This window comes from Bufo gargarizans, chromosome 4 (genome assembly GCF_014858855.1).
Source record: "Bufo gargarizans isolate SCDJY-AF-19 chromosome 4, ASM1485885v1, whole genome shotgun sequence".
Lineage (NCBI taxonomy): Eukaryota > Metazoa > Chordata > Amphibia > Anura > Bufonidae > Bufo > Bufo gargarizans.
In genome coordinates this window covers 48,394,055-48,419,175 of record NC_058083.1, presented here as the reverse complement: position 1 = coordinate 48,419,175, position 25,121 = coordinate 48,394,055, and the positions used below count along the sequence as shown (strand labels likewise).

General features: G+C 46.3%; 1 protein-coding gene across 1 annotated transcript in view; it reads right to left on the bottom strand.

Annotated features, from left to right (window-relative positions):
* The window catches only part of SCARA5 (scavenger receptor class A member 5), a 252,915-nt gene that overhangs the window by 74,899 nt on the left and 152,895 nt on the right, over positions 1 to 25,121 (bottom strand). Inside the window, exon 6 of the mRNA XM_044289598.1 lies at positions 14,853 to 14,951. Within this exon, the coding sequence (XP_044145533.1) occupies positions 14,853 to 14,951 (99 nt within the window). The remainder of the gene's footprint in view (positions 1 to 14,852; positions 14,952 to 25,121) is intronic.

The window sequence follows — 25,121 nt, the reverse complement described above, 5'->3', positions numbered from 1 at the left end:
TAATTTGCGCGCCTGCTGCTTTCCTTAGATGTGGTAGCCGTTTCTCAGGCTCCCTCTCCAGAATCGAACCCTGATTCCCGTTACCCGTGGTCACCATGGTAGGAGCAGAAATTACCATTGAAAGTTGATAGGGCAGACATCCGAATGGATCATCGCCGTCACGGGAACGTGCAATCGGCCGAGGTTATCTAGAGTCACCAAAGCGGCCGGGGAGAGCGCGCCCGGGCCCCCGGATTGGTTTTGGACTGATAAATGCACGCATCCCTGGGGGTCAGCACTCGTCGGCATGTATTAGCTCTAGAATTACCACAGTTATCCAAGTAACGGTTGGAGCGATCAAAGGAACCATAACTGATTTAATGAGCCATTCGCAGTTTCACTGTACCGGCCGTGCGTACTTACACATGCATGGCTTAATCTTTTAGACAAGCATATGCTACTGGCAGGATCAACCAGGAAGGCGACGGAGTGAGGAGGGGGTTTCCGAGACGCAAAAGAGAAACCCCCCCCGTGGAGAGGGAGGAGGAAGCGGAAGGAAAGATCCGGAGTCTGACCGCCGCCCCTGAAGGGCACACGCGCCACCGAGCGCGGCCCTCTTTCTCCTCTCCTAGCCGCTGAGAGCAGAGGAGCAGACGAGGGCGGTGGGGGTGAGAGGGAAGGAGGTGGCGGAGGAGGAGAAGAAGCCCCCAATGGCCGAGGCCCGGGGATGGTTCACCTGCCTCTCGCTCCTTGTAGAACAGAAGGTGGGCCAGTCCTTGAGCCTGTCGGTGTCTGCCAAAGTGCACGGCAGCACCAACGTGTGGAGCTGTAGCTATGGTCAAGGACAATATATGTTCTTTACGGCCCACTGGGTAAATATGGTTTCTGCCCAGCCAAACCAGCAACTTGGCCAGGTGACGCCGCTTCTGCCTCCACGTTCTCACGCCGTTGGTCCTACGACAATGTCCGGCTCTGCCTCCTCATCCTTCACCGTGTCCTCAGCTTCCACTGCAGGGACAATTCACGGTGCTCCTCCAGCATACCACATGTGCAGGGCACGGCAGTGTCATGCTGTTCTACACCTCGTTTTCCTGGGCGAACGGAGTCACAGAGGAGAGGAACTGCTCCGTGTCCTTCATCAAGAAATAGAATCCTGGCTTTCTCCGCGACAACTCAAAATCGTAACCATGGTGACCGACAACGGGAAGAACATGGTGTCGGCGCTTCATCAAGGAGGGCTGAGCCATGCGCCCTTCATGGTGCACGTGTTCAATCTGGTTGTCAAGCGGTTCCTGAAGTCTTCCACCCATCAGCAAGACATCCTAAAAATGGCCAGGAAACTTTGCATGCACTTCAGCCACTCGAAAAGAAAAAGGGGGTCAGTCAGCACATCCCAATGCGCAGGGTCACGTTGCTTTGGCTGAAAACAACACTGTAAAACAAAACATGCAATGCAACAGCTCTCTGCAAACTAAATAAAGTACAAAAATGCATAATAATTGCTAATGCTATACTTATAAATTAGAGATGGTTGGCAAATACATTTTGTACAAAATTATTTGAGCCCGTCTGCCGCATGTCAAGACGATCTCTGTAAGATGGGTCCTAACACCAAATACTACCCTTTATGTGCCAAGACGGCTACCATACAATTCAGGGAGTGTAGGTCCCACATGCATGTTGGGCCTGCTTTAATTTCTGTCATCTATGGTGCCAAAATGGCTTCCATTATATCCAAGGAATGCAGGTACCAACATGCATGCCGAGCCCACTCCACACTTCAGCCACTCGTACACCGCAAAGCACACCCTTCTTGCACTGCAGCGGCAGAACGACATCCCCCAACATAGGCTGATACGTTTCCACCAATTGGAATTCCACCCTCCATATGTGTCACGGCCATGACCGTGACTCCTCAACCGCATGCGGTTGCCTGCGGTTTGGTTTAGTGTTCAATCACAGGTGAGGGCCGCTGGTGTGTGGCCTCACTTGTGGTTGCCGCGGGCAACCTGTCGTATGAGTTAACTCCCTTCCCAGTGTGTGTGTGTCACTGGGTGTGTCCGACTGTGGGGTGTGGCTTCTTGGCCTATAAAGCCTCACTGTTTTCCCAGGTCTGGAGGTTGCTTCAGCCATGCTTTGCTGGAGCAGCCTCTTGTATTTTCTACCTGCCAGTGAGAGCCACCCCTGTGGTCATAACCATTATGTCACATTTAAGTTTATGTCCAGTTATGTGTGATGTCTATTTGATGTTTCCTTGTGATTTTGTGCAGCTATGGATCTGGGTCCCTGTGTGTGGATGTGTTGTGATCTTCACCTTGCCAGCACAGGGATCCAGTCATCAAAGCTCTGGCAGGTAGGTGGAACGCCTTGTTCACCTGCCATATCCATAGAGCTGTTTATGTTCCCCCTTTTCCAGCAGCTTGGCCATTGAGACTCCTGCTCCTCCGTGCCTAGGAGGAGTAGGTTGTCTTACCCTGACTCCTAGCTAGGGACCGGACGGAGGGTAAGTCAGGGCTCCTAGGTTCCTGCGCATGGGTCCTCTTACCTTAAGGTCGGCCCATGCAGATAGGAGTTAGGGTCAGGTTAGGGACGCTGTAGGAGGTGACCTGCTCCCTATCCTGTTGTCCTGGCCGAGCAGCCATAACATCATCTGGCATCGCACGGCTGAGGATTTTCCCCGTCCTCAGCCGTGACAATATGTTGTACCAACTGTACAAACAGAGAAAGGCCATAAACGATTTCTTGATGATCCAAGCAGACAGGAGTACTCCCCTGTGTAACTTCGATGTCAGCCAGTGGCAGCTCATGTGTGACACCTGCCGTTTGCTCGTGCCCTTTGAGGATGCCACGTTATTTTTCAGGACTACAGGCTGAACAACGCCATTCCACTGCTTCATATCCTGGAACACATGCTGGTAAATCTGGCTGGTCAGAGGACTGGGGACGTGGCCCCTACATCTCACAGCCACATGAGCCCTGTGGGGGCTGAACTGGTGGAGGAGGAGGAGGACATTGGAGCACAAGCAATATGTAGCGAAATGGGTGGTTTTTCTACACAGGTGACAAGAGATGAGGAGCAGGAGTAGCCGTAGGAGCAAGAGGGAGATGAAGACGAGGCAGGTGACCCAGGCACACCGTGGCAGTATGCAGTGGAGATGGAGGCATGGTGTCCCTTTGAGTCACTTGCGCAAATGGCCTAATGCATGCTCACTTGCTTAGGTAGTGACAGACGAATTGTCACCATTCGGCAGAGGGATGACTTCGGCTCTCCATCTTGTTGGACCCTTGCTTCTGGTCCAAAATGGGGGTCTTTTTTACACCCGCTGAGAGGGAGGACAAACTGAACTACTATAGAGACATCCTATGTAGTCAGTTGGCTGCTGCTTATCTGCACCATCCATCCTCTCGCAGGTCTGACCTCTGTGCTCTCATTCTGCTGCTATGGCTGCTGTGGCAGGGTGGGGGAGTATGAGCAGTACCAGCTCCATCAGCAGCTGCTTGAGTATAGAGTCGATGATGAGCAGCTTTCTTAACCCGCCTAATGAAGAAACTACTCACCAACAGCAGCAGCCAGACCTGGTGCAGAACCTGAACCAGCAGGTGGTGGCATACTTGGACAGCACCCTGCCACCCCACATTGAAGATCTGCTGGACTTCTGGGCAGCCAAACTGGATTTTTGGCTGCAACTGGCCAAGTTTGCTATGGAAAAGCTGTCCTGCAAGGCCAGTAGTGTGGTATCAGAGAGGGTGTTTAGTGTGGCTGGGGCCATAGTTACCCCAAGGAGAACTCACCTGCCCACCCAAAATGTGGAGAGACTGACCTTTGTCAAGATGAATCAGGCATGGATCAGCCAGAATTTCTACCCACCAATGCCTGATGCATCAGATTAGATCATCCATGCTGCCTCACCCAAACCTTGACAAAAGAGACAGGTTTCTTCTGGCTACCCTGCCTCAGCTACTATTCTGATGCTGCCACCCACCTGATGCCACACATCTGATGCCAAGTGCTCCTTCTTACACCCACCATCGTCAGCAGGTACTGTTTTTGCCACCCACCTCCCCACTTTTCACTGGGTCACTCTGTGGTCTACTGATGCTGCTGCCACCTCACCACTCAGATCTCCTCATGCTGCTGCCACCTCCACACAATGTCACCTTGCCAGTCTGTGGCCTCCTCATGCTGCTGCGTCCACCTCCACACTATGTCACCTTGCCAGTCTGTGGTCTCCTCATGCTGCTGCTAACTCAACACTATGCCACCCTGCCAGTCTGTGGCCTCCTTAAGCTGCTGCTGCCACCTCCACACTATGTGACCTTGCCACTCTGTGGTATCCTCGTGCTGCTGCTAAATCAACACTATGTCACTGGACCACCCTTTGGCCTCCTCATGCTGCTGCTACCTCCACATTATGTCACCTTGCCACTTTGTGGCCTCCTCATGCTACTGCCACCTCAACACTATGTAAATGGGCCACTCTGTGGTCTCCTCATGCTGCTGCTGCTGCTACCTCCCCACTATGTCACTGGGCCACTCTGTGGTCTCCCCATGCTGCTGCTACCGCAACAATATGTCCTTAGGCCACTCTGTGGACTTCTCAAGCTGTTCTCCCACCCTCCCCACTCCATGACTGGGCCACTATTTTGCCTTTTTGGCCTGGTTGACATCATCATTTATTTGACCCCATTTTAATTTCTTATTTCTCTGAAAGAATATATCTTTACCCCATTCCTATTCCATAGAAATGATTCTGTTCTGAGGGGAAAACAAAAATCAGGGGTTCAAAATTACTGCCCAAAAATACTTGCTTTGACCTATGTTCAGAGGTGTCCGTATCAAGAAGACTAAATGGCTCATTGCTTGAATTTCTGCTGGCTTAGGCCTAATGCAGACAGCAATTAGTTCCATCCGTGTGCTATGCAGACTGCACCCACATATGTGGCTCACAGACCCATAAATTCACAGTTCGGTATTTCAACACAGACTGAAACCTGGAGCATGCACAGTTCTTGTCCACATTGAAACCGAGACTCATTCTTTCAAAAGAATGGGTCGAGACTCGAGAATAAAAAAAAACGGAAAGTAAAATGACCTATTTCGATTGAACTGTATCTTCCTGTGAAAGGCCAAGCTGAAAAGGGGCTATCCAAACTGTATACTAGCAATGGTCCTAAAATGTCCTAAAATGGACTAAATACAGATAGCATCCATGTGCTGTCTGTGATTTTCATGGACCTAGAGGATTGAATGGGTATGTTTGGTCCTGTAAACGAACTGCAGTAGTGCACGCCTTTATGAGTGCTGAAAAGAATGGATGTCTGAATCACGGGATCTGTGTGGTGGCCGTGGATCACTAATGTGTAAATAAGGCCTAAGTGCGCACAATGTTGCAGCAGAGTCATGGGCTTGAAGAATATTTCATGTATACTGTCTGGTAAGATGACCATGAATTCCAGACATGTCATATGATACCCAGATCTTGCCACAATACATAGTGCAATGTCCTAAAATTCCAAGAAATTCCAGTTATTTTTTCCAGAACAACCCTTTAATTAACATGATCCATCGGGCTCAGCTCCTCTTCTCTGATCATCTCTGCTTCCTATTAGCATCTGTTCATTATAGGTCCACTAAATACCAGCTATAGTGAAGCAGAAGTTCTGTATGAAATCTAATTAAGAAAGATGCCGTATTCCTATAAACCAACACCCACAATTTCCATTACAAGATCATAATTTACGTTATTTATTTCACATGTATTCTGCTCCAACATTCACCCAAAATGGAGCACTGGTGTAGAAGTTGCACAGGCAGAGGGTTTGGTTTTCATGGTTTTCCTGTTGGCTTGTGATATATTTCTTATATATTGTTCCTTATTCCTCATAGATTAGTCAGGACTCCTGCTCCACCTCTTGTATGCCCCCCTTCCTTATTCTTTATACAGATGGCCCTTGTCCATGTATCCAGTAGGGCATAGAGATGTTGGGTGGAGGGGCTGTTAGTTTAGGCCCCTGTAACTTTCCCTCATGTCTTCCTTCCTCAGATGTCTGTCTTTTTCTACTGTGGATTTTCCTCTTCCTTCCATGTCTGTTGTTCTCTCAATTTGTTCCTCCTGCTCCATCTTTCAACAGTTGTGCCTCAACACATACTTGACGTATATGATTTTGCCCCTAGTTTAGGTCAGTCATCCTTGCTTGTTTATTTTAATGAGGTGTCTGATGGTCTTCAGTAGAAAACATTTAAAGTCAAATTGGGAAACAAGAAAAGTCCCAGAGACAAATCTACTGATGTCCTGAAATACCACAGTAATGCCTTGAACCTGCCAATGGGGGAATCTACATTCCTCCATGCTATAATAAACACAGAAATCTCATGTCGTAGGCTTCAAGATAACAAAAGGATCTGGGGCACTAGAATGGGCACACTTGCAGTATTCTTTGTGATCAGTGCAGCAAAGTAATAGGATCCACTAACAATCATACAATAATATACAGTATTCTAATATCTAACCTCTGGCCATAATGTTGTAGATGCTACTTCTTGTAATATGCCACCTTGTGATGGCTACTTCAGGTACCCTTACTGTTGGACGTGTCAGGACAATAATATGGCCTTACTCTAGCATCAGTGGCTTAACCAACAATATTGGGTGCAATTCAACTTAATAGTGCCCAAATGGTGTTATCTCGGTGGTCTTGAAAAACCCCAGACTCTTCTCTAAGGGTATCCTGGCTGGTTGTAGAGCCTCCATAAGAACTGATGATTTGCACTGAGGGTCTACTTCACATCCACAGATCATCCAGCTGTACAGACTAAGTGTCCATAGAACTAGTCAACCGCATGATCTTGGCTGCAGCAGAGGGTAGACACTCCATCTTGTTAAGACCACATGAAGGGAAAGACTGTCACTTAGAATAAAGAATTAGCTACGAGGCCTACGTGAGGAACATGGTTTGCTTACAGTCATGCTTTTGTAGACCAATCACCATAGAGTTTCTCACCAATCATGGCATCTGGAAATGTATTTTTCCAGCGCCATGTTGGTTGGCAATGGCCAGCAGGAATGCACTGGAGAATCACTGTAGCCTCACACAAATACACCAATAGTGGTGTGTTTACAGCATGGAACCCTCCATCTCCAAGCTCAATCACATGGTTCTGTAAATAGATATGTAAAACAGGTACTATAATATTAGCAAAAAGCTAACAAGAGGGCTACCAGTGTGAGTTTCATGCTGCCCTTGCCCAGAATGGTGGTGCGTTGTGCATTTGCCATCTACAGATGCCCCTGATGATGACTATGACTTAAGATTAGAGAGAATAGTATGAGTGAAGTTTCTATCAGTTGTACAAAGTTTGACCTTCAGACTTTCTTAGCTCAACCTGATGTGAATTTTCAACACTTTATAGGAGGCGACGGCTTTGAATGTACAAGTTCCTCCGTCCCTTTCTGGTTTATATTATCTGTATCTAATCACAGAGAGGAAACATTCACTCTGATGAATTATGTCGGGTTGTTAAGAAAGATGGAATGAGACTGCATATGCTTCTTTTCCCGGGTAGATTCTCTTCCGTGTTCTCCAGCATTAAAGTTTCCCTGGGGGAATTTTTGAGTAAAAAAAAATGTTGTGCCCAAATTGTTCCAATGCAGACATTTCAAGTATCCATCATGTAATTGAGGATTCATTTTACAAAGTGAGAGGTACCTATAACCTTGTATGACGTCTCACATTAACATAATACCTTATCAAGAAGACTCAACAGGAATTGTTTGCAGGTATGTGAGGTCATCCCCACCCATCTGTCTTCAAGCCCCTAAGGACCATCACAGTACTTAAAACGTCAATGAAGGTTAATTTTTTAGTTAAGATTTTTTTTTACTTTTTTTTCACCCATGTAGCTGTAGAAAACTTGGATTTTCTCGTGACAATAGCATCTGTCAAGGTATGACATATATTAGTCTGCAAGTGAACAGTTAGTTCTTGAAGGTCATCTATTAGAAGCAGGAAAAATGGGTAAGCGTAAGCATCCAAGTGACTTTAACAAGGGCCTAATTGTGATGTTTACTGTTTCATCTTCTCCTGTCTATTAGCTGATTTTGGGTGACAGTTATTCAGCAGTCTCAATAGCGAAACCATTAGTGTGGGTCAGCTGACCTCTCTGCAGCAGCCAGGCTCGTTTGGAAGAGCAGTTTGTGATTGGTTAGACTCTCGTTAAATATTTCTGGCTTCAGCAATGGGTTGCTGGTGATAGCATAATCTCTGTGCTTTTGTATCCAGCAAATTCTTGTATCTAGTATCCAGTATCTAGTTCCTTGTCTGGTGGCTCTTTGTCTGTGTAGCTTGATTGTTATGATGATTCTCACTCAGATCTTGTAGTTTGTAGTAGATCTTCCTAGTGTTTGTAGATCTTTATGTGTTATGCAATTTGTAACTGTCTTGCTTGTTTCCAGTTTAGCTCTGCAGTTAGTTTTTTTTCTCTGGGTCCTAGAGCCATCTTGCTGTCCGTGTTGGGGTTAGTATTTCAGATAAGTACTTTTCATAGAGATATCTTCAAGGATATTAAGGGTCAGTGGTGTTTGGCCTGATGGTCAGTGTTGTGTGGGTCTAGGGAAGATCCAGGGAAAGCTGGAGTTAGGATTAATTATTGTCTGTTATCCTTGGATATCTTCATCTGTCTGCTTTATTACCTGACATCTCCTTTCTCCATTTTTGTCATCATCTGTTTACCATCACCATTCGGTTCCTGTCATCTAATGGTAAGCTTCTACTTCTGTATATTTATTACCTACCTGTGTTGATATGTGTTTAGTGTGCTGTTATTGTTCTTGGAACCATTTCGTTTTTATATGGTTCGGTCCTACTGCAGGTACTGGCGGTATAAGAATACTGGGAAAAACTCTTAGTCCTTGGGAAAGGCAATTGCTATGGATAAAGTGCAGTTCTACAATCCTGTAAACAACTGGCAGCATTACCGTACCTATGAAAAGTGATCCAAAGAATGACAATAAGTGAACTAGAGATAGGGTCATAGGTAGAGAGTGTAATCACCAGCTTGTATCCCAGCTCACCTGAATTAGGGACGTGTTTCATGGAAGATATAGGGGCACCAATCCAGAAAGAATCCAAGAAAATTTCCAGCACCACAACTTGTAATAAAATTGGAGTGCATTTGAAGCTAAAAAAAACGCCATATAGCAGGTGATGAAGCGTTTCAGGCCTCAAAGTGGACTTTTAGTCATAATATCTGGGGTCATAGATGCACACGGCTCCTTAATGTGTGTGGGAATTTAAAGCTAGCTCCTGTGGAGCGCTGGGTGTCCTTTGTTTATCAGTTGTACTTCCTTGGATGGTAGGATCTGAGAGACTCTAACAAGAGCTATTGTCCTTCCTTGGATGGTAGAATGAAAAGGCTGGTTTAGACCACATGGTGATGTTACAGCCGATTGTCGGGAAGGAAGCGTTCCTTACCAACAGTCAGCTGCTCGTTCAGTGAAGGAGACCACTACATTCACATGCAGTGATCTCCTTCACAGTAGGAGGATGAGGGATCCCTTTTGCGATCCCTCATCCCCATACAGAATCCAAAGTTTATGGGCACCAGATCGCTGTTTAGACTGCACAATATTTTGCCCAGATACGATCACTGATGTGCCTGCACGAACGACAGGATCACCCAATAAATAACCGTTTTGTTTGTTCATTGGGTGATCGGCGGCACATTTAGATGGGCAGATTGTCGGGAATGAGAGTTTGCAGGAATGGTTGTTCCCGATACGCTGCCTGAAAATCGGGCCTTGTAAATCCACCTTAAGAGACTTTCACAAGAGCCATTGTCCTTCCTCTTCCTTGGATGGTCGGATCTGGGAGACTTTAACAAAAGCGAAATTATGAAGGTTAGGTATCTGAGTCAGAGGATCTCCAGCATAGCAGATCTTGTGGGGAGCTCCCAGTATGAAATGGTTATTCCTTACCAACAGTGGTAGAAGAAAGATCAACCGGTGAACCGCCCACTAGGTTATGGGCTTCCAGGGCTCATTAATGCACATGCCAGAAAAGACTAGCCCATCGAGTCTGATACCACAGAAGAGCTACTGTAGAAAAGATTTAAACAGAAGAGACACTGTAGATAAAATTGCTGAAAAAGTTACCACGATAGAACGGTGTCAGAGGACACAGGACATCTTGCTGTCTGTTGGGCCACATAGTACATAGTTGATCAGTGTACATGTGTATGAGATGGGGAAGAATAGCTGTTGGTGGAGTCTCACTCTAAATACCGGGCTCCCATATTGTACCCCCTAATGGTCCCACAGGTCTGAAAAAAAAACCACCTGGGAATTTGACTCCTCATCTTGTCCTCTCATGCTCCTTGTCCTGAAATTAGCTGGTCATATTATTCCACATGTCAGATATATCCACCGTAACGCCAAGACTTCCTTGCAGAATGTGAAAATGAAAAGATTTCTTCTTCTTTTTGATACATTTAGTTGATGCATAAATAAAATGTCCGTCACATTTTTCCCTGTATAATCCTCTCATTGTGAGAGCACAAAGTTGGCCGATGAGTCTGTGACTTTTTGTTCTGTAGGGAGAGGTACGAAGCGAGAGCCAGAAGCTTGGAGGATCAGTCATCTGCCCGAGTGTTTGTTTTTGCTCTCAGGTATCTGTGCTCACACTGTGCTCCCCTGTCCTTGGCACTGCCAGCTCCAGCCTCCTCCATGCTGGGCCTCATTAATTCACTTTGCAGACTCTGGCTTTACCCGGAATGGTTCTGAAATCACCAAGATGAATGGAAGATCTGAAATAACGTGCTCACAACCCAAGGAGTTACTGGGAAACTCACCAAAGATAAGACAAAACCTGCTGTTATACCAAGCATGGAGAAGGGGGTGGGGAACGTTCCTCAGCTAGAACAACACGTCTGAGGGCCATGGATGAAGATCTGGCACAGAGGCTGTTATAGATACTGATTGTAATGGACGTGAATCCTCTAGAAATCTCACATCTCAAGAGCATTTTCCTCCAAGAAATGAAACAAAAAGGAAATATAAAACCTAGATCAATTAACGGCAGACACCTTGATTGCAGGACAGGTCTTACAATGGATGGAGCCTTGTGGGGTACATTCTGTTGAGGACTATATGGTATACAGTGTACAACTAACCATGTCAAACAATGTCTCATCTGCAGTGCTAGAAAGTACAGTGTCCAAATAGCATCGCATTACCCTATACAGAAGTTGTCTAGATAACCATGCAATAGGGAGCCACTACCGCGTAATGTGCAAATAATATACCATACAATGCTATATTACCAAATGTCTGTGAGCCATTGTCCTGTACCCCAAGTGTCAGTGTCATTATCCTGTACCCCAAGTGTCATTATCCTGTACCCCAAGTGTCAGTGTCATTATCCTGTACCCCTAGTGTCAGTGTCATTATCCTGTACCCCAAGTGTCAGTGTCATTATCCTGTACCCCAAGTGTCATTATCCTGTACCCCAAGTGTCAGTGTCATTATCCTGTACCCCTAGTGTCAGTGTCATTATCCTGTACCCCAAGTGTCAGTGTCATAATACTGTACCCCAAGTGTCAGTGTCATTATCCTGTACCCCAAGTGTCAGCGTGATTATCCTGTACCCAAGTATCAGTTTGCCATTATCCTGTACCCCAAGTGTCAGCGTTATTATCCTGTACCCCAAGTGTCAGCGTTATTATCCTGTACCCCAAGTGTCAGTGTCATTATCCTGTACCCCAAGTGTCAGTGTCATTATCTTATACCCCAAGTGTCAGTGTCATTATCTTATACCCCAAGTGTCAGTGTCATTATCCTGTCCCCAAAGTGTCAGTGTCATTATCCTGTCCCCAAAGTGTCAGTGACATTATCCTGTACCCCAAGTGTCAGTGACATTATCCTGTACCCCAAGTGTCAGTGACATTATCCTGTACCCCAAGTGTCAGTGACATTATCCTGTACCCCAAGTGTCAGTGACATTATCCTGTACCCCAAGTGTCAGTGTCATTATCCTGCACCCCAAGTGTCAGTGTCATTATCCTGTCCCCCTAGTGTCAGTGTCATAATACTGTACCCCAAGTGTCAGTGTCATTATCCTGTCCCCCTAGTGTCAGTGTCTTATCCTGCCCCCCAAGTGTCAGTGTCATTATCCTGTACCCCAAGTGTCAGTGTCATTATCCTGTACCCCAAGTGTCAGTAAGTCATTGTCCTGTACCCCAAGTATCAGGGTCTCCTGGTTTTGGAGCCACTTCTCAGCAATCATGGAATTGATTACTAAAGTGTGAAAACTAGATGTCATGTAATATTCAGGACAGAACATTATATCCCAACCTATGGTATTTTCTCCCACATTTAGTACCTGGAAACATGGCATGATCCAAATAAAAGTCTGAGCCTCACAGATACCCCTGAAGAGCATGAAGGGAAAACGTTATTGTCACCACTGAATGGATGTGAAGGTCACTGGTAAACACCAGTCATTAAATATTACCACACTTACATCACAGTCATAAAACTTCAGCACTTCTTCATTTTGGCTGAAATCTCCGTGATGACTTCCAGTCATAGTGATCTAACATTCCTGGCCATTAGATCATTTTAGTTTGGCAAATGATTTCCAGGTCCTTCTACTTGATTTCTGTAAACATTCAGTTATTTTAAGAAATGCATCTAATAGAAAATTCCTGCAATGGAGACAATCGTTGGGTACGGAAAACAATAGCAAAACTAGTATTAACTGAAAATGTTTCAAGAAGACGGAGCGTGGTGGTGGCTAATACATGAAAAAATATGACTAAAGTGAATATCCCACCACGAGAACGAGGGCCAGTCATTAAAGCTGCTGCAGGGTTGGAGAGTTGGGGAAAGTAGGACACATTCTAGTAAAAATTGTGACTATTTGGTTCCCAACTCCCCGGTTGCGCATCCAATTATTAATGCATTTATCAGATTTGGTTCCTCGGGATAAGGAATATGAAATATACAGCACAATTCTTCAAACCAAGCTCTGGATGTGCAGGGAAACTGGTCTTTGTAAATATATGTATCATTGGTCTCATGATATAGGGCAGTGGGACCTTTTGGGTCTCCTGCAGCTCCAGGACAATGTCTATGCCCCTGGTTGCCACTGGACATGTGTATTTAGTATTCTTCTAGCTAGAGCTTTCTAAAACCCCTGCCTTGGGTGGTAAGAGAATACACTTTATAGCTAATTTCTGGCAGTGCTCTATAGGAAACAAATATGTAAATTAGCTCATGCCATCCAAACTAGGAGGAGTAGTCCATCTGTAGACAGCTATTTTGAGGTTCTTGCAGTAAACCAGTACCCTGTTCTGTATTAACGAGTGGCAAAAACCCTGAAACAGATGTCTATTGATTGGCCACTCCTGACTTTGGAGGAGTTTATGGTTTGGCTGACATGAGCTACTTTGCATGAATATACTGAAATATCTCAGCCTCAAACCCAAAATATATTTGGACAAAGTTAATTGTATTTAAGTCTCAGCTGTTTGGGTAGGCACTTCTCCTTGGCACTGTAAGATCTTGGCAGACCTTTTGGAGTATGGTTACATATGGTACATGCACCACTGGACCATTAGCATTAATCTTTGTCAAGCTGCCTCAGGCATCGGTCCTTATGTCACGGAAAGGCAGAGCTTATTGTGCGTGCGTTCTCTCATTTACAGAATACGATCCCGGAGAGAATGCCAGAAGGTTGGAGCCAGGAACGCAAATGTCTATTTGATCTGAGGAACATTGCCATTAATTGCATTTGATTTTACCATTGTCCAGGAACATTCTCAGAATCTCCAGCCTCTAATCCCATCATGTCATCATCAGAATATTTCAAGATATTTTACTAGATTAGAAAATTTACTGTGACAAGTTACTTTCACAAGAGTTTAAAAAGAAAAATACTGCACATGAGACTAATTTAAGAAGCAGAAGAGTCAACATTATCAAAAAGATCAAAGAAAGCCAATGCCTGTTTCTGTCTTCTTAGATCTCATCAGCAATTTATGAAACTATAGTTGATGGAAATTGGTGTGGGCTCCCCCTCTACCTTTGGGACTTGGAACTCTCTCCCTACGACCAAATATAGGAACGGTGGCATATATGCTTGTGCATGGCTTCTACATGGAATTATTAGATCGATTTGTAATGCTGTTTATCGATAAAATGAGCTTTCACAACCATTTCTATAGACAAGTAGTGAGGTAGGTCCACGTTACCTACTCTCATGCCAAACTCACATAAGATATACAACAAGGAAAATAGTTACAAAGTACTTTTAAGTCCATGTAGACCCATACTGTCAGGAAGCCCAATATCTCCTTGATCTCTTTTCTGACCGGGCAGACCAAGACTACTTTCACCAGGAAGGAAATGTGGTCAAAAAAGTGAATGCCTGTTTTTGTCTTACAGTTGAAACCAGAAGTTTACATAAACTATATAAAAAGACACAGATGCATGTTTTTCTCAATATCTGACATGCCATCAGAATAAACCTTTCCTGTGTTTGATCAATTATGAATACCATAATTATATAGTGTATATAAACTTCTGGTTTCAACTGTATTAGATCATATCTGAAATACATATATAACTAGGGTTGATAGAGGTTGGATTGGGCTCACATTCTACCTTTGGGACTCAGAACCCCTTGATATGGCTTCTCCACCGAAGGAAGTATGAAATTAGAATATTGGTTTGTAGCCTTGTAGGGCTATTTATCGATAATATGAGCTTTCGCAACCATTTATATAGATAGGCAGTGAGGTAGGTCCACGTCACCTACTTTCATGCCAAACTCACATAAGATACAGTGTATATACATACAAAATAAATACAATGTACCTTTAAGTCCACGTAGACCCATACTGCCAGGAAGCCCAATATCTCCTTGATCTCCTTTCTGACCGGGTAGACCAGGAAGACCTCTTTCACCAGGAAGGCCTGTAAAAAAGAAAAAAAGTCTGATTTGATGCAAAATAAACAATCTAATAACCACTTATGTAAAGCAGAAATGTGCTCCTAACAGCTGTCACTGCCCTAAGTGGAGGACACCCCAATGATGGTGTGCTTCACGATAACAAGAACCTGAGGACTGCCTACTGTACCGGGGACTGTGCCAATATTATAGGATGTGAGAGGCGGACTTTAATCTGACGTCCAATGACTAATTTCCCTTTTTGAAATCAGTGCTTGGGTGATGGGCTCCAGTCCTGGTACTAATGTCTGGCCCCAGCAATGCTGCCATGTGTGAGATTTCATAGTTACTGACCAGCCAGATGTCATCAGTGGTTTTGAAATGAATTGATAGCACAAAGTTGCAGAAGGCCATGTACTATTAGGGACCCCACTGAGTGTATTGTATGTGATGTATAATATTACATGCCTTACAACTTGTGCCAGTGCGTAAAGACAATGTTGTAGAAGCTCGGAAGAGGACAGAAGTTCAACTGAACAAGTACAGTGAGTGATTTCTTCATGCCGGCGATGAGGGCAGCTGCCGACGTATTTACAACGTGTTAAACAAACAGGCTCCGAAACACAACAAATGTTTAAAGAGTTCATTGGATTTGTGTATTGGCAGAAGAGCGCGCTCTGGAATCAATCTGGTGCATCAGTGATTATAGAAGCAGCATGGGATTGTGAGGTGGCCTCGGCTCCAGTGCCAGACAACAGGTGTCTACATTCATCATCTAGAATATCACTACTATAATACTGCTCCTATGTACAAAAATATAGCTACTATAATACTGTCTCCTATGTACTAGAATATTACTACTATAATACTGCCTCCTATGTACAAGAATATAACTACTGTAGTACTGTCTCATGGTTCATTTATTAAAGAGGACCTTTCACTAGAATAAAACTTCTAAACTAACTATACAGGCATGTAGAGCGGCGCCCAGGGACCCCCCTGCACTTACTGTTATACCTGGGCGCCGCTCCGTTCTCCCGTTATTGCCTCCAGTATCTTCATAGTTAGGCTCCACCCAGGGGAACCTGCCGGCGCCTCCTTCTCCCATGCTGCAGTGCTGGCCAATCACAGCGCACAGCTCATAGCCTGAGAGGCTTTTTTCTCTCTCAGGCTATGAGCTGAGCGCTGTGATTGGCCAGCACTACAGCATGGGAGAAGGAGACGCCGGCAGTTTCCCCTGGGTGGAGCCTAACTATGAAGATACTGGAGGCAATAACGGGAGAACGGAGCGGCGCCCAGGTATAACAGTAAGTGCAGGGGGGTCCCTGGGCGCCGCTCTACATGCCTGTATAGTTAGTTTAGAAGTTTTATTCTAGTGAAAGGTCCTCTTTAATAAATGAACCATGAGACAGTACTACAGTAGTTATATTCTAGTACATAGGAGCAGTATTATAGTAGTAATATTCTAGTACATAGGAGCAGTATTATAGTAGTGATATTCTAGTACATAGGAGCAGTATTATAGTAGTTATATTCTTGTACATAGGAGGCAGTATTATAGTAGTAGTATTCTTGTACATAGGAGCAGTATTATAGTAGTTATATTCTTGTACATAGGGGCAGTATTATAGTAGTTATATTCTTGTACATAGGAGGCAGTATTATAGTAGTTATATTCTTGTACATAGGAGGCAGTATTATAGCAGTTATATTCTTGTACATAGGAGCAGTATTATAGTAGTTATATTCTTGTAAATAGGAGGCAGTATTATAGTAGTTATATTCTTGTACATAGGAGGCAGTATTATAGTAGTTATATTCTTGTACATAGGAGCAGTATTATAGTAGTTATATTCTTGTAAATAGGAGGCAGTATTATAGTAGTTATATTCTTGTACATAGGATGCAGTATTATAGTAGTTATATTCTTGTACATAGGAGCAGTGTTATAGTAGTTATATTCTTGTACATAGGAGGCAGTATTATAGTAGTTATATTCTGGTACATAGGAGGTAGTATTATAGTAGTTATATTCTTGTACATAGAAGGCAGTATTATAGTAGTTATATTCTTCCAAGTACATAGGTGCAGTATTATAGTAGTTATATTCTTGTATATAGGAGACAGTATTATAGTAGTTGTTATGCAAGTGGGTATGGACCAACTGTGCCTCTAACTGGCTATACTCTGGAGGGGCGTGACTAAGCAACTACCTGGTCTTCACTAGGGCCTCTGATGGTGAGGATAAGCTTGGGCCATTAGGGTAGTTGCCAGGTGCCACTCCAGAGCAGTCCACAAGTCAGTGGCAGCTGACCAGGGGGTCAGAGATACCGGTGCAAGCACCAAGGGGATGTACGTAGTCAGGAAGTCTGGAGTCAGGGCAGGCAGCGATCAAGCAAGGTCCATAAACGAAGTCCAAGATCAGAGTCAGGCAGCAAACAAGCAAAATCCGATAAATCCAAAAGCAGGGTCTGGTACACAGCAAAGCAGAACTTCAAAAACACCTTCACTCACGGACCTAGACAAGCTGGTGGCCATGAGTTGATAAGGCATCTTCCTGGGGCAGGAAAGGCCTTTAAATACTTCCTGCAATCCAGCCATAGGCTGGTAAGTTAGAGGCAGGGGCGTAGCTATAGGGGGCGCAGAGGTAGCAGTCGCTACCGGGCCCAGGAACTTGAGGGGCCCAAAAACCCTTGTGCCACATAAGACACTGGCATTATAGAAAGTGCATGCTGGTCAATTTACACCTCTGGCTGAAGGGAAGGGTGCCCTTTCAATGTTTGCCTCTGGCAGCAGGAAGGCTATGTGCTCCCCTGCCCCTTGCCAACAAGCACTAAGGGAAGGGGGGGCCCAAGCTGAATTCTTGAACCAGGGCCCATTAGCCTTTAGCTACGCCCCTGGTCAGAGGGCGTGTACGTGCTGCATCACAAGTGAGGAGAGACACACCCATGCAAGCCCTAACAAACAGTACAGGTCTCCAGCAGGAAGTAAACTCTGGCATGGATCACAGATGCAACAGTTAAGCTACTTGCTGCCCGTGCTTGTCAGCATGGCGCATAGCAGAAGGAGGGAGAGAGGGAGCCCTGCTCCCGTGCCCGCAGGTAGGGGCAGCAGTGCCGGCACAGATCGCTGGGCTAACAGTACCCCCTCCCTTACACTCCCTCTCCTCAGGCCTTTCAGAAGAAAAAGGGCATTGATGTTCTCTCTAGGTTCCCAAGATCTTTCCTCAGGACCAAACCCCTTCCGATCCACCCAAAGAAACAAGGTTTTACCTCTACTCCCCAGAATAGCTTTTACTTCATAGACGTTTTCATCACTGACCGCAACAGGAGCTGAGACAGGTTTTTTGATTACAGGTTTCAGCAGTGAGACGTAGAAGGAATTTGGTACCCGAAGAGAGGCCGGCAGCTTAAGCTTGTAAGAAACATCATTAATTTGCTTGAGAATCTCAAATGGACCGATGAAGAGTGGACCCAATTTGTAAGAAGGTATTTTGAGCCGCATGTATTTGGAGGCAAGCCATACTTTATCACCAGGATGGAACTTAGGAGAATCTCTACATCTTTTATCAGCAGCCTCCTTCATGCACACAGAAGCCTCTTTCAGAGCTCCCCTGGTCTCCTCCCAGATTTTAGAGAACTCTCTTGAAGTTGGATCCGCAGCAGAGATACCAGAAGAAGAAGACACCGGGAGTGGGATGTTAGGTTGTTGACCATAAACAACAAAAAAAATAGATTTCTTGGCAGATTCAGCCCAGGGTAATAGTTCAACCCAGTTGTTGTGATGAATATTACTAAAGTGGCGAAAAAAGTTGGTAAGAATTTGGTTGACACGGTCCACTTGACTGTTGACTGTGGATGATAGGCTGAAGAGAAGTTCAGGGATACATTCAGTAGCTTGCAGAGAGCTCTCCGGAATTTTGAAGTGAACTGTATACCTCTATCGGACACAATACGGAGAGGGAAGCCATGGAGACTGAAAATGTGCTTGATAAATTTCTTGGCAAGTTGGGGAGCAGAAGGGCAAACAAAGGAATGAAATGCGCCATTTTAGAGAAGCAGTCTACCACTACCCAGATCAGAGAACAACTAGAGGAAGTGTGTAGATCTGTAAAAAAGTCCATGGTAATTTGTTGCCAGGGAACCTCAGGAACAGGAAGAGGTAGCAGAAGGCCAGCTGGATGTTGTTTGGAAGTCTTATTCCTTATTTGCGCACAGGAGGGACAAACTGACAATTCTTGGATGTCTTGTCGCATGGAAGGCCACCTGTACCGCTGGGCGATGAATTTGAAGGTCTTTCGCTGGCTGGCATAACCCGCCACTTTAGATGAATGGCCTCATAGTAAGACCTGCTTTCTGAGAGACTCTGCAACAAATTTCTTTCCAGAAGGAATCTTAGATAGCTTGACAGGGCAGGCAGAATTCTTAGGGGGGTCGATGATATGTTGGGGCTCTTCCTCCTGGTCAGTAGAATCAAAGGATCTCGAGAGGGCATCTGCTTTGATGTTCTTATCTGCAGCACAAAAGTAAGGAACAAAATCAAAACGGGTAAAAAACAGGGACCATCTAGCTTGTCGAGGATTAAGTCTCTGTGCAGACTGCAGATAGGTGAGGTTCTTGTGGTCGGTGTAACGGATCTCCTAGCACCCCGACCAGATACCTCCGTCTAATGATGCTCCTAGTGCTTCTCGAGGACTCCAAGCACTCCGCTTGACACCGTAAGCGCTGCAGACCCCACGAACCGCCGAAGCTTGGTTGAGGTCTCACCGTCTCCTAACCACCCTGGACCTACGGCAAGGCTCCAGGCTCCAGTGGGTGAACCTCTCCTAAATCCAGAGAGCAGGAACAGCTCTTACAAGAGCTAATAGTATAGCCAGGGGAGTATAGCAAATCTTCAGCATATAGCAATCCCCAGTGTCGATCAGTTACCCAAACACCAGCCTCAACATGATGAAGGGTAAAACAGGAACTCTTTATTGAACACACAGAATTGACTTATATACACATGACATACTGAGGACATGACATAGCAGCCAATGCTGTACAGTTTAAACACAAAACTAACCCTATTCAACAAACACAATGGCATTGTCTGTGAAGCAATTAACAAACACACTGGCATTGTCTTTGATGCAATCAACAATGAACATGCAAACAGATATCTTCACCCCCTCCATAATGAATGAATGGAAAGAGGAGACACATGTGATGGGATTATCTTCTGAGTGTATCATAGGAGTCAGCTGCTATTATAATCAACTATCTTAATCCCATCACTAACACAATCAGTGGGAGTCTCAGTGCAGAGTTAACCCTTTTTGTGTTGCTGAATCCACACCATGCCTTTTTAATGGGCAATAGGAAATATGTGGCATATAAAAACATACACACATAAATCAGGGTTTATAGTTCCTTGTAACCCCAAAAGGTCTGAGGGGGTCTCCATAGTTCTCGGTCCATAGTCTGTAGGAAGGAGGCTGGCCCTCAGGCCTCTCCAGCAGCCCCAGTGACGGTTCAGTCCGTCACAGTCGGTATAGATCACAACAGGATCAATAGCTCCCTCCAGAAGGTACCGCCATTCCTCCAATGCCATCTTGAAGGTCAACAACTCTCTGTCCCCAATCGAGTAGTTGCGCTCAGGAGCAGAGAATGCCCTGGAGATGAAGCCACAGGTTGTCATCTTACCTGAGGGAGATTTTTGTGAAAGCACCACCCCAGCTCCAATAGACGGTGCATCCACCTCCAGAAAAAATTGCTTACTGGACGATGGAGTACTGGAGCCATAGAGAAGGCCTGCTTTAAGGCTTGAAAGGCTGATTAAGCCTTAGCAGTCCAATTTTTGGGATTCGCCCCTTTGCACGTCAAGGCTGAGATGGGAGCTGTCAAAGAAGAGAAGTGTGGCACAAACTGTCGGTAGTAGTTTGGGAACCCTAGGAAACGTTGAATTGCCTTTAAACCAGAAGGGCGGGGCCACTTCAAAGTCACGGACAGCTTATCAGGATCCATCTGCAGGCCAGTAGGAGATAATATGTACCCTAGAAATTGAAGTGAGGATTGTTCAAAGATATATTTTTCAAATTTGGCGCACAGATCATTCTCTCTAAGCCTTTTTAGAACCAGGTGGACCTGTTTCCGGTGGGAGACCAAATCTGAGGAGAAGATTAGAATGTTGTCAAGATAGACTACAACACAGGAATAGAGTAAGTCTCTGAAGATATAATTGACAAACTCTTGAAATACTGCCGGGGCATTGCTTAGCCCGAAAGGCATCATCAGATACTCATAGTGACCTTCATGGGTGTTAAAGTCGGTCTTCCAGTTGTCCCCTTGATGAATTCGGATTAATTTGTAGGCTCTTCTGAGGAGGTCAAACAACTCTGGAATAAGGGGAAGAGGGTATTTGTCCTTGACTGTGATCTTATTTAGACCCCTATAATTGGTGCATGTCTGAGGAGAACCATCTTTTTTCTTCACAAAGAAGAAGCCAGCGCCAGCCGAAGAAGATGATTTCTGGATAAATCCTCTATCAAGATTTTCTTTAATATATTCAGACATGGCTTGTGTCTCTGCTGGCGACAGGGGATAAATACGACCACAAGGAGGTGAAGAACCAGGAACCTTCTTCGATAAGAAGGAGGCTGAGACAATCGTCTCAGCCTCCTTCTTATCGAAGACGTTGGCATAGGCATGATATGCTGCAGGCAGATCGTCAAGATTTGGTGGTACCCGGGGTAACCGAGCAAGCTGAAAAGGATAAAAACATTTTCCAAGGCTGGACTATCTCCAACTAAGCACCTCTCCGGACTTACAATCAAGAACAGGTTCATGGATACGGAGCCATGGTATTCCCGAAAGTAGAGGATGAGACAGACTTGGAAGAATCAAAAACGAGTTTCACAGGTTCAGTAGTAAATTGTACAGACTCAGATAGAGCCCTTCCATCGACAGATAACACCAGCAATGGTCTCTGCAGGCGTCGGACTGGAATACCAAATCTATCCACTATGGCTTGCTGCAGGAAGTTTCCTGCCGACCTGGAATCCAGAAGAGCCATCTCTGTGAATCGATTATCTCCAAACGACAAAGTTGCCGGCAGAGTCAGGGGTAGAGAGGAATTATCTTCACCTAGGGCCGCCTCTCCAACAGACCCTAGGCTCAGGAGTTTCCCGGCTTCAGGGGACAAGCATGGGGCACATGATCAGAACCACCACAATAGAAACAAAGTCCTTTGGCACAGCGGTGATCACGTTCCTGTTCAGTCAGCCTGACTTGGTCGACCTGCATGGGCCCTGGAGCTTTAGACAACATAGAAGGCTGAGGGGTAGAAGCTTACTGAAGGGAAGACACCAGGCAGAAAGGTCTCCTCTCACGAGCCACCTCTCTGGCACGTTCCTGGAACCGCAAATCAATTCTAAAAGCCAGGGAGATGTAGAAGGAACATCCTGTACGGCCAGCTCGTCCTTAATTTTCCCACAGAGACCCTCCCAAAAAGTAGCCACAAGTGCCTTGTTATTCCAGCCTAGTTCAGAGGCCAGGGTACAGGACAAGACTGCATACTGGCCCATTGATTGGCTCCCTTGACGCAACCGCAGTATAGAGGATGCGGCCTAGGTGGTGCATCCTGGCTTGTCGAAACGCCCTGGCATGGTCTGAGGCAAATTGGTAAGGCAAGAGTTCAAAATTAAGGATGCATTAATTTATGAACTTCTGGCACTGCTTAGGGTAACCAATGAAGTGTGGAGGAGCTGAAAGATGAGGTCCAGATTCTGGTACTGTCATGGTCTTACCTTCTCACTGTTCTCCTTCGTTTGACATGTGCTGGCGGCCATCTTGGTTTCTGGGTTTCTTGTAGCCTCCCACCCTGCGGCTCCTCCTTCCCACTGGGAGGAGCTGGATGCCTAGCTCATATATATAGAAGGTCTGTGGCTTCAGTTCCTTGCTTGGTCCTCCTGTGTGCACATGCTTCAAAGACTGCTGCTGCTTCTGGTTCCTGATCCTGGCCTCGTCTGACTACCCCGTTGGTTCCCGATCCTGGCTTCGTCTGACTACCCCGTTGGTTCCTGATCCTGGCTACGTCTGACTACCCTCCTGGTTCCTGACCTCCGTCTACGCAAGACCCTGCTTCAGTTTAGCCATCCGTTTGGACTTTAGCTACGGCTTGATTTTCAATAAAGCCTTCTTATTCCACCTATCTCTGTTGTACGTCTGGTTCATGGTTCCATGACATTAGGACCAAGCCATGAATTCTGACGGTACAGGGCCATCCTCGCTACCTACGCTGGTTGCCAGACTTGATCAGCAGGATCACCTGTTGGGTCGGTTCGCTGTGGCGTTACAAACCCTGCTTGAACGCACGGCTCATTTAGCTTCCGTTGCCGATGGGTCGGTTGTCGCTCCTGGGCCCGCTCCTACTGCCGCTCCGGTTGTTGCGCCAGAGTCTACCCCGACACCTGTTGCTGCACCTGCGGTGTTTCGGGGTATGACCGGTTCTGCCCCCCTTCCACAGCGCTTTGGGGGAGAGCCAACTCAGTGCCGAGGTTTCCTTAACCAGGTGGCCTTTTTTTTTGAGTTGCTGCCACATGCCTTTCCTACTGAGAGATCAAAGGTGGGCTTCTTGATCTCGCTGCTCTCGGACAAGGCCTTGGCCTGGGCCAGCCCTTTATGGGAGAACAACAATCCGGTGGTTGCCGAGTTTTCCGGTTTTGTTGCTTCTCTTCGGAAGGTATTCGATGTGCCGGCTCGTGCTGCCTCTGCTGCGAAGCTCCTTATGTCCATCAGACAGGGTTCACGATCCGTAGCTGAATACGCCATTGAGTTTCGTACCCTGGCAGCAGAGGTGGGCTGGAATAATGAGGCTCTGGTCGCTGCTTTCTCTCATGGTCTCTCGGATGCCTTGAAGGATGAGATTGCAGCCAAGGACCTACCAGTGGAGCTCGAGTCCCTTATTTCTTTCCTGATTTTGATTGACACCAGACTCAGGGAGAGACCTTCCTTTAAGGAGAGCCTGCGGAGGCCTTCTAACAGATTGGCGCCTACGTGTGCTGTCCCACCCGTGCCTCCCTCTCCTCCCACGCCTCCTGGGGATGACTGGTCTGGGGGTCAACCCATGCAGCTGGGGGTTGCTCGCCTGTCCGAGGGGGAGAGGGTACTCCGGAGACGCGAGGGCCGATGCATGTACTGTGGTCTCGGTGGGCATTTTCGGTTGGCATGCCCGAACCGTCCGGGAAACGCTCGCACCTGAGATCCTGTCGGGGGCAGATCTTGGGTGGAGTCTCCTCGTCCCCGGTTTCCCGTGTTGACAAACCACTGATTACTGTTGTCCTCTCCTGGGTCGGGGGCTCGGTGACGACCCAGGCGTTGGTGGACTCTGGTGCTGGTGGCTTGTTCATTGATAGTGTGTTCGCCGCCGCCAATTCCATTCCTCTGCAGCCTCGAGGTTCCCCACTGGCTCTTGAGGCGATAGACGGCAGACCCCTTCTGCCGCCACACGTGACTCAGGAGACCCTTCCAGTGGGGATGGCCATTGGTGCCGTTCACAGAGAGTCGGTCTGTCTCCAGGTTATTTCGTCTCCACACTACTCGGTGGTCTTGGGGTACCCCTGGCTCCAGAAGCATAATCCGACTTTCGATTGGAGATCGGCCGAGATCCTCTCGTGGTCACCGCAGTGTGGGGCTAGTTGCATCCATGGGCCTGTCAAGTTGCTGTGTACTTCCTCGGACTCTCTGTTGCCTCCTGAATACGAGGAGTACCGGGATGTATTCGATAAGGTGCGTGCGGTTGCCCTACCTCCGCACCGCCCATACGATTGTGCCATAGAGTTACAATCTGGTGCCGTTCCTCCTCGTGGCAAAGTCTATCCACTGTCGGTAGCGGAGAATGAGGCCATGGAGGAGTACGTGAGGGAGGCGCTTTCACGCGGACACATTCGCAAATCCTCGTCCCCGGCAGGGGCTGGATTTTTCTTTGTGAAAAAGAAGGGCGGTGAGTTGAGGCCTTGCATCGACTACAGGGGTCTCAATCGCATCACGATCAAGAACGCTTACCCGATACCCTTGATTTCCGAGCTGTTCGATCGCCTCAAAGGGGCCACGGTCTTTACCAAACTCGACCTGAGGGCGGCATATAACCTGGTAAGGATCAAGGCGGGCGATGAGTGGAAGACCGCGTTTAACACCAGGACCGGTCATTATGAATCC